The sequence below is a fragment of the Polypterus senegalus genome, chromosome 8, assembly GCF_016835505.1.
Source record: "Polypterus senegalus isolate Bchr_013 chromosome 8, ASM1683550v1, whole genome shotgun sequence".
NCBI classification, from domain to species: domain Eukaryota; kingdom Metazoa; phylum Chordata; class Cladistia; order Polypteriformes; family Polypteridae; genus Polypterus; species Polypterus senegalus.
The window spans coordinates 35,263,179-35,273,454 of record NC_053161.1 but is presented as its reverse complement, the minus strand read 5'-3'; the positions used below and the strand labels follow the sequence as shown (position 1 = coordinate 35,273,454).

The following is a 10,276-nucleotide window of genomic DNA, read 5'->3' as shown; positions in this document are numbered from 1 at the left end:
ATATTTGCCTAACGTCACTGGAGTGATTATTAGGATCAAGTCTGCAGTGAGGCTCACGTGTACGTTCTTAGAGCGCTGCCATTCTCGGCCTGCTTGCTGCAGTGATCAACATCTAAAAGCCAGACTTCCAGCTAGTAAGTTTTTCCTGAAACTGCAAGATGTCGCTTTCATGACCTTCTTCATCGAGTGTTCTAGAAGGACACCGTTTTCTTGTTTGTTCCGCCTTTTTCAATTTTTCCCTTCATTTAGTGTTATTGCTATTTGTATGTATGTAGTGTTTGTCTGCTCTTTGGAGGACATTAGCAGAGGGCCGGCTCTGGTTTCATAAGGCTGGAATGGTAAAGAAAATTCTTGTGGTTCATTTCATTGGAGTCAGGACTTGTTTGAGTACTACCTTGTGCTGCTTGGCTGTTCCTGTTCATTCAGAAAATCAAATAAAGTGAAAAAGAACAGTTTTTTCATTCTTGACAGGTAGAATAAGTGTTCTGAGGTCATGATGACAAGGCTCTGTTGAGTTTTCTCTTGATTTAGTGTGCATCTGATACAAAGCTCTCTAAAGGCTGTCTGTTGTACTCGTAAAGTACATATTGATTCCTTTTCACACTGATCTTGAATGGTAGTTTTCATACTAAGTAGATGTTAAATGTTTTTCTTGTGAGTGTATTCATCGGTTTTTAATTATAGTATCTGGGCTACAATAGAGGAGCAGTAGAATAAGGCTGCTAATGTATATAAGAATGGCCAGCTCAAGGGTTTTCACTTCCTGTGACCTTCAGAAATACAGTTAAAAGGGTCAATGAATATCCTTAGAAATTAAAATGTAAAATGTAGGAAACGCAAAGCAAATTAGAATTCAGTGTTTCTTGAAAGAAAGTTAATGAAGTCTAAAAAGTGCATTTTAATGTGGACATGCATTGGTAAGACCAACATCCACTTCCTTAATTGATCCGTTTAATTCAATTTCAGGATCACCTAGAGTCACCATCTCAAAAGCACTGAGTAGAAGACAGGAAATAACCCCGCTGTAAACCAGAGGCAGTTTCCACATAAGGGATATCTACAGAAACACACATTTACTAAATGTCAGTACACTTAATTTCATAAACATGTTGGCATGTATGCATACAAGTTCTGTGTGTAGATTGACCAAGTCTCATGTCAGCCCCAAAAAAGGCCTGAACAACAACAACAACATTTATATATATAGCACATTTTCATACAAAAAAAGTAGCTCAAAGTGCTTTACATAATGAAGAAAAATAAAAAGACAAAATAAGAAATTAAAATAAGACATTAGATAACATAGAAAAAGAGTAAGGTCCGATGGCAAGGTAGGAAAGGAAAAACAAAAAAAAAAAAACTCCAAATAAAATCTGCAGGGGTTCCAGGCCACGAGACTGCCTAGTCCCCATAAATGAAACAGTCCTCTTTGTATTTAGGGTTCTCATGGACGCTCTTGATGATAATGGTCATGCAGACTTCTGGCTTTTTATCCATCACTGTTGGAACATCACGGTGCTTTGAATAGATGGTGGTGGCGCAAACTCCTGGAAATGAACTACACAACACCAACATACAGAACATTGCATTAATAATTTATTAGAATTCTGAGACATACTGTATTCAGTACGTATTTGCTAATTAGGCAGCTTTTAAGATACCATATTTATACAAAAAGAAAATATCGTTATATATAACTATGATAGCATTACATAATGTACATATTCCAACTTGAGGATGTAGAGAAAAAAGAAAATGAAATTTCAAAATACTAGATAGTACTAGGATGTTGTACCGTGTTAGCCAGTATGAATGTAGTGAAAAGTCAAGCAAAATGACACCTTTTATTGGCTAACTAAAAAGATTACAATATGCAAGCTTTCGAGGCAACTCAGGCCCCTTCTTCAGGCAAGATAATATTACATATATATTATCGGTACATAAATTAGATCATTTATCTGAGTATAAACCAGCTTTTGGTTTGGTTTGTTAGATTAGATTAGATTAGATTAGCTATAATTCCTCATGGATGTTGTGGCAAAATCATATGAAATTGTGTGTATACTGTAAAGAGAGATTTGGACCTCCTTTTAATAATATTGACCCGCTCAAAGCATTAATGTGTACAGGACAGACCTGTCAATGCTTTTTGAAGTTTGGGATGTCTACAGTACTTTTCTCTTTATCTGCTCTTAGTAGGCTCCAAATAAACTAAATTTATTTTCAGGTTGGAGCACAAATGATTTCTGCTATATTTTGGACTAAACTTTGTGACGCCTTCTACTATTGCCCAAATACTGAGATCAATATTTCCTTTTAATCAGGCAAACAAAATACTTTTTTTTAAGTGGAAAATCCTCTGCTTTTTGTTTCTATACCTTTTATGAAATCAGTTTCTTTCACAAATGGGTTTAAGAGCATAATGCAGTTTCAATGCCAATATTAAGTGGAGTGCAGTTTGTCCAAACTTTTTTCTCAGCTTGGCAAGTGTCTTTCTTTTCGTGGTTCGCTTCTCATGAGTTTCTCTGGCAATGAAAGTCCTTCATTAACCTAAATATGTTGTTCAACAGTCTAATTTTTTTCATAAGGGCCAGATTCAAGACTCATTTCTTCAATGTTGACGAGCTTTTCTCCTCATCATAAAGCTGGACATTTGAGGTGAATTGAAAACTTTTGCAATGCAAACCATTATGTCCATGCATGATGTCAATACTGAGACAGCATCCAATACCAGCTTTTTTAAAGTAAAGAAGTAAAGAAGACTCAGTGCTCATGGTGATGGAGTGCAACCCTTAAGGTTTCTGGTTCAATGAAAAGTGAGCAAAACATCTAACAATTATACTTTACAAAATCATGTAAACAATTTTAACATTTTAATTCACTTTAGATAACAACAAAATAAATGCAATGTAATTGCAATGAATGTGGAATTAATACAGGCTTTTGGATTTCAACACAGTTTGTTAAGTGTTAACTTTTACTTTTTTTGACAGAAAATGCTACATATTATGAATTGCTTTCTGTATGTATTTAAATAAAAAAAAGGATTTCTCCTTAAAAACAAATGAGAATTGAGCAAGCCCTTTGTTGACTCATAATAGCTGTTGCAGTTTTGAGTCAAAAAGCTTCTCTTCGTGGCAGTATTGAGTGTAAGGCACAGGGCTAGTGGCTGTCTTCAGACACACACTGACCCATTCAGTGTAACTCTAATACTGCTATTCAGTGTCATTTTTAATAAAGGTAATCATTCCCTGTGAAATTGCTGACTCCATCTCAATCCCAATAAATCCAAAGCACAGCGGAGGCAGAGCAACTTTCAAAGAAGGATAATTCAAGACCTATAGCGTCCGCTTTATAATTGCTAATCTGCATTTAGTTTCACTGCTGCATTTAGTCATCAGTTAAATTATGAGAAAATGGTGTTTCTTTATAATCTGCCACGGCCAATGGTGTAACTCTTGACTGGTTAATGAATGCCTTAATTATATCTCTCCATCTTGATAATTCTGCAAGGTATTTTTCTTCTGAAGCAGTGCTGGTCAGGATATCCATTTTCTCTGTAGTTTCCACTGGAAAGGAAATTAACTTATTATTTGATGAGTTCTTAAATGGAAATTCCCACAAAAAGTTAAGCCTAAGATTGACATGAATAATAGGGTGAAAATGAATTCTTGTATAATTTATAGTTCAGAAAAAAACAGATTTTCCTTTTTTAATTATACACTTTACAGTTTTAATTCTTGATTGGTTAAAATATGGATGAATAATATCTCTACAGTTTGATCATTCAGTTTTCCATTTTACTTTAGTGGGTGGCATCTTGTCAGGTACTTTGGTTTCCTCCCAATTACCTGGTGTGTGATATGGTGACTAATTTGCCTCAGGATGGCTGAATGGGGATGTGTGTGAGGTTGTCCTGTGACCATTTGTCCTTGTTTGAAATTTTTCTCACAACAATTTAATGAATCAACCATCCATCCATCCATTATCCAACCTGCTATATCCTAACTACAGGGTCATGGGGTCTGCTGGAGCCAATCCCAGCCAACACAGGGCACAAGGCAGGAAACAAACCCTGAGCAGAGCACCAGCCCACCGATGAATCAACCATTTCTGAAAATTAATTAATAAATAGAGTTGTGGTAAAAGAAGTGAATCTTAATTTATTACATTTATATTTGAGTTATCGTTTCTAGTTTTAAATTAAATTTAAAAGTGGGTTCAGTGGGTTTGACAATGTTAAAAAATGACTTATGGTTTTGTATTCAGGCAACTTTCATGAAAAATAACACTTTTATCATACACGTGATATAAATCCTTCATTCACTTTAGATATTCATTCAATATTCACCCAATTTTTGAAACTGCTTTTTAACAAGGAAACTTTAGAATTTATTTAGTTATTTCTTTTACAAAAACAGTTTTTTAATGAGCTAAAAAAACCCTTGACAATACAGAATAACATCAAGTCATGCTTGGTATATTAGGTTTGACAAAGAAAGACATCCTGAAAAAGACTCAAGATACATTCTGAACCAGCAGAGCACATTTAAAGACATCATTTTATCCTAACAAAGCAGCACGGTGGCATGGTAGTTAATACTGCTGCTTCGCAGATTCAGCATGCTGGATTTGAATCCCATGCCCAGTCATTGCCTGTGTGGAGCTTTGCACATTGTTGCTATGTCTGTGTAGCTCAGTAGTACAGTTTCTCCCACTCATCTGTAGGCAATAGGCAAAAACACTCAGACTGACACCAAGAAAACCAAACTGCAGAAAAAACATAAAGCATTTTATTAACAAAGAAGCTATGACAAGGAAGGGAAAACCATAAAAAGTACAAAGTATCAAATTAATAGATACAATACCCCTAGCCTACTTATCACAAGGGCTGCAACCTATGTCCATGGCAGGATGCCTTATGTACTTTCCCACCAAAATACAACCAACTTTCCTTACTACCACCTCATTGTTGATTACCTTATACCTCTGGTTTCCTTTCTTCCTTCCACCAAACCTTGTTCATTCTCACCACTCAACAATAATGTCTATCAACTTACGCCATTTTGCCATTTTAAGCTATAGCCTGAAAACATACTGTCCTTGCAGATCCACCGTGGCCTGTCCATAAATTAGGAGACCTGCTGATACACAACTGGGCTGAGCCTCACACTACTATATGTATGTATGTATGTATGTATGAGTTCAGTCAGTTGTCCCGTGCTATTTTGCATGTGAGTGATTCCCTGCAATTAAATGCTGTACTTTTCTGGGGTTGTTTCTGTTTTATGCCGTTTTTCTGGAATAACCTCTAGTCCAACCAAACCCACTCCACTCTACTCCTCAACTAGATTAAATGAGTTAGACAATGTTAGTCTTGCATTACCCACACTGGCTAGGTTCCAGAGAATAAAAGAATGAGATTTTACCTCCACCCATTTTCCAGACTCACGTTGTGCATCACAGAGGTGGGAACTAGTAGCCATCGAGGATCTAGTAGTTTATCACAATACTAGGCCAGTTTAGTAAGCAATCAGTCTAAAGCAGGATAAGGTTGTCAAAAACAAACTGAACTCTGTGTTTGTTCATTATCATGATGACACCTGACAGCCTGTCACACGTGCCAGTAATCTTTAATTTGAGTAGTACGCATGTGGAATAAAGGGTCCCACCATTTACATAGTGAAAATTTTATGCATAAATACTGAAGAGTTCAATATTCAACTATGCTAACTGATTTTTATTAGTTGAAAACTCCTGATTAATAAAATATTGTTTCATGTCCCAAGTGATAAGTAACATAATTATTTCACTGCAAAATTGGCCATATGAACCTTGCTTTATTCTGGTGGTGCAGTGGTAGCGCTGCTGCCTCACATTAAGGAGACCTGAGTTCGCTTCCCGGGTCCTCCCTGCGTGGAGTTTGCATGTTCTTCCCGTGTCTGCGTGGGTTTCCTCCGGGTACTCCGGTTTCCTCCCACAGTCCAAAGACATGCATGTTAGGTGCATTGGCGATCCTAAATTGTCCCTAGTGTGTGAGGGTGTGTGTGTGTGCCCTGTGGTGGGCTGGCTAGGACTGGCTCTAGCAGACCCCTGTGACCCTGCACTAGGATATAGTGAGTTGGATAATGGATGGATATTCTGGTGGTAAAATAGTTTTAATTATGAGCTTTCTTTTCTCTTGAATGGACATATCAGAGTCAGGGGACACTATTAAAATATGAGGTTTAGTGTTTAGTGTTCAGCAGATGCACAGCCATGCCTACGGTCAGGTGCCGAGGTTTGAGGACAGCTCAATGAACATATATTTTACTGAAATAACCGCTCAGGTGTTCTGCATATTTATTTTTTGTGCCGATCCTCAGATCAAGAAAAGCTAAGTTCTCTAAACAACTTAGTTCAACTGCAGAGAATAAAGTGGACAAATAAATCCATGAGCATTTTCCAATGCAGTTAATTTGCTTAATTATTTTAGTGTTCATCTTTAAGCATTACCAAGAAAGATTTTCATCTCAGAAACATATCTGCCTTTTTTCAAATGAACAATAAATAACTGTTCTGAATCAGGCTGCATGCTTCCTTCATTTAATGATAGAAGGAGAAGTCATGCATATATTCAGTAATAATGTATCAAAAAATAAAAATGGTTCACTGGCACGGTTTATCAGGTTATTTTTTGTGGATCTTATTCCATCGTGCAATAGAAGAAAATGGATAATATCAGTGTAACTAACAGTCCCTAAAAAGAAGCAAGATTTTTTTGTAAGGTGCTCTGATTACATTACTGAACAGTGTGTTACGTCCTAAGACTACACAGGTCATAAGCTTCATTCTTAGATTAGTTGAACATAATCCAGAGCTTCAATAAACCTGTAAACTGCCCATACTGTGTTATGTTTAAGACATGTCAGAGTGTTAAAGGGAGAAGGCTGATAATCACTCTCGGATGTCAGATGACATATTGAAACCTACTAGTGACATTTGTTCAAATGGTACTAAACTGCATTGCAAATATTTAGGTCATATATAATATTTCAATTCCAAAAATGTAATTACTGTAAAATATAAATAAAATTCTTTTAAGCTTAAAAAACATTTTTGAATTTCAAAAACAGCGTTTAATCTTAAAAATAGAAATCATAAAGCAACAGCTCCAACATATTAGACTGGCTACAATAGTATACTTGAAAAATGAACAAATGTTTTATTTTCCATGAATATAGTGAAATCTTTAAAAAAAAAAAAAGCTCCATACTATTACTAACCGTAATTATTTTTAAGTTATTTTAGAGAAACTATAAAAAAAAAATGGATTCAAACACAACCCAGACTCAAACAAATGAACAACTCAATTTATTTTGATTTTGTAATCCTGAATATTCATTCACTTGGGCAGATCTGGCAAGTTTTTATCATCCCTAACCCTGTGGCAATGCTGAGGGGGTTATGAGGAAAGGGTGTAAAAAGGGATATCTGTCACTCAGCTGATCTGTGCCAATCGCTCGGTTTCATATAAAAAGAATTTTTGTATACTTTCAATAACTTAACTTGTGCTGTGTGTATCCAGTGCATGATAAATACTCGTCTACCCAATTCACACCAGCCTCATTCTACATTTCTCCACTACAGGAAAGAATGATAATTTTTGTATTTTTAGAAAAAATGTTTTTGTATATTAGTGCTTACTGGTCAATTTGTATTGCATGATTAGTAAGTTAATTCAGCTTCATTTCACTGTAGCTGTGGATTTCCCACATTATATAGGAAATTTATTTTGTATGAACATTAATAAATACTGTTGCAACTCTGATTTGTGTGGAAATAACGAGGCGAATATATGCAAGATGGAGAACCATATATACTGGAGTGGCATAAATAGAACTGCACTGAAGAGTGTATACGGTTGGAGTTGAAAAAGAAGGAGCAGATAAACAGCACACTGAGGAGACCTACAATTCCACTGAAGAGGTTTAAGTACTTCATTGGTCATTTGTCAAGACCAACAGTGGAAAGTAATCCAGATGCCTGTTGGAAAAGAGTTAATACACAGTCCTTCTAAGGATCTTCAACCATTGTTTCCGTCTGTGTCTCAGTACTTCCTCCACCCAACCTCAGACTAATCCAATACACTGAATCTGTGTTATGTTTCAGCCACGGATTATTCCCTGACTTAAATCTATTTTCCTTGCTTCTAAATTACTATTTGTCACACAGTTTTTTTTATTGTGTCATTTGTGTTAAAACTGTTATGTTTAATTATGGTTTAGTATTTATGTATTGTCTACTTATGCTGATTACTGATGTTCATTGTTTTCTATGGATGGGCCCCCAAAAGATAGGACTACCATTTTGTCACTGCTCAGGGACCACTATCACCCTTTATACTTTAGGCTGGAGTCCCTCATAGTTTACCAATTATAGCGGTGTGCTTTTTATATTGTTGAGTATTGTTTTCTTTGGCTATTACTAGTTTATTGAATTTTGCTTCTGATTTGTTGATTTTCTTTTTGATTAGCATTTTGAACTTGCCTTTTAGTTTACCTCAAATTGTCTTTTATGGTAAATGTTTTTTGCCTTATTTTTTCATCATTTCTGTGCAGCGTTTTGTTATTTAAATAAATTCTTTACTTTTAAAAGATATCTCATCTGGTAGGGTGGCATGGTGGCGCAGTGGTAGCGCTGCTGCCTCGCAGTAAGGAGAACTGGGTTCGGTTTCCGGGTCCTTCCTGCGTGGAGTTTGCATGTTCTCCCCTTGTCTGTGTGGGTTTCCTCCCACAATCCAAAGACATGCAGGTTAGGTGTATTGGTAAACCTAAATTGTCCCTAGTGTGTGGGTGTGCGCCATGCGGTGGGCTGGCGCACTGCACGGGGTTTGTTCCTGAATTGCGCCCTGTGTTGGCTGGGACTGGCTCCAGCAGACACCCATGACCCTGTGTTAGGATATAACGGGATGGATGATGATGATGATGATGATGATTTTATCTGATATAGTGGTGGCTCTAAGGCTAATGATTGCAGCAGCAATTGGAATGTTTCTGGTTTAAATCCTGTAAATGTCAAAAGTGATTCCACTCTGTTGGACCCTTGAGTAAGGCCCTTAACCTGCAATTGCTCCATCCTGGGTATAATGTTAACCTGCATCTAGCCCTGCATGCAGGTCCTCCAACTTGTAGAGAGGTCTTGGGGGTTTGGTGGCAGGATTAGCACTCCAACCACTGTAAAACAAAACCTCACACTGCTCCACTCCTTTCAAACTAGTGTGGTGCTGAGGTGTCACCAGTTGCACAGCTGCACTCGGGTCCTAATTTGGGATCCTGAGGTGGTTCATCATGTGCTGGGTGTGGCAACATGCTGTATCACTGTGTGCTTCTTCTCAAGATGAAGGTTAGATGTTTTATCCTGTCCCTTGAAGGGCACTGTATGTACTGTGAATATTTAAAGCATATCATTGAGCTTCAAAAAGTTGTAATTCCATTTCAAAGCGTACCTGATGAGTTTGGGATTAGGCTGTCTGAGATAAGGCCTGTCTCTAGAAAGGCCAGTGAAGGCCATGGTCAGGTATTGGGATCTTTTTAGATTCCTTTGACCCTTTTCGTCATTTTGTGTTGCTGCTTCACAACAAACTCTTAAGAAAGGTAAATGATGGAGGAAGTCAAAGTAACCATCATATCTTAATTTGTTTGAGCAGAGAGGTTATTAATGGCATAATTGAATATCAATAAATTAAACAAAGAATTTGACTGTCTCAATGCATGCTCAATAATCCAGGTAAGGAAATTCTAGAAAGTTGATTCTGTTCATCTGGACATTGTTTTTTTTTTCTTTTGATACATTTCATCACTCATCCAAGTGGCTTTCTAGCTTTAATAGATTGTGAAAATTCCATCAGCAATGAGGGACATTAGAAAGCTGATATGTACCGTAAACCAACGCATACGGATCAGTATTTAAGGTTTGACTCTCACCTTCCGCTAGAGCAGTGGTTCTCAATCTGTGGGGCGGGCCCCCATAGGGGGGCATAAAGATGTGAAAAAAAGAAAACAAGAATCGAAAATATGAAAAATACATCTATTGAAACCAAAACAAATTAACTTAAACTACATTCTGATATTAGAAAAATAAATACAGAGTTAGATAAATGTCGATAAAAGTTAAGTAGGTATAATAAAATATGCATCTATGATATATCATTAATTAAAAAAGAACAAATTGGTATTAGTGAGCTCCTTTTAAAAAAACATTAGGGGGCGTGATAAAACTGTTATGAAAACGGGTC

At 36.7% G+C, this 10,276-nt stretch overlaps 1 protein-coding gene across 4 annotated transcripts in view; it reads right to left on the bottom strand.

Moving 5' to 3' along the window:
• Window positions 1-1,862: 1,862 nt before the first annotated feature.
• The window catches only part of LOC120533876 (leucine-rich single-pass membrane protein 1-like), a 61,032-nt gene continuing 52,618 nt past the window's right edge, over window positions 1,863-10,276 (bottom strand). For 3 of the 4 annotated variants that reach the window (XR_005634638.1, XM_039760950.1, XM_039760951.1), the window contains one exon: window positions 1,863-3,569. Coding sequence is in view for 3 of the 4 variants with exons in the window: in XM_039760950.1 (XP_039616884.1) it covers window positions 3,391-3,569 (179 nt within the window). In the remaining variant the exon portion in view is untranslated. Of the gene's footprint in view, window positions 3,570-4,088; window positions 4,771-10,276 lie in introns of those variants that run through there. The other variant, XM_039760953.1, reaches the window with a different exon arrangement.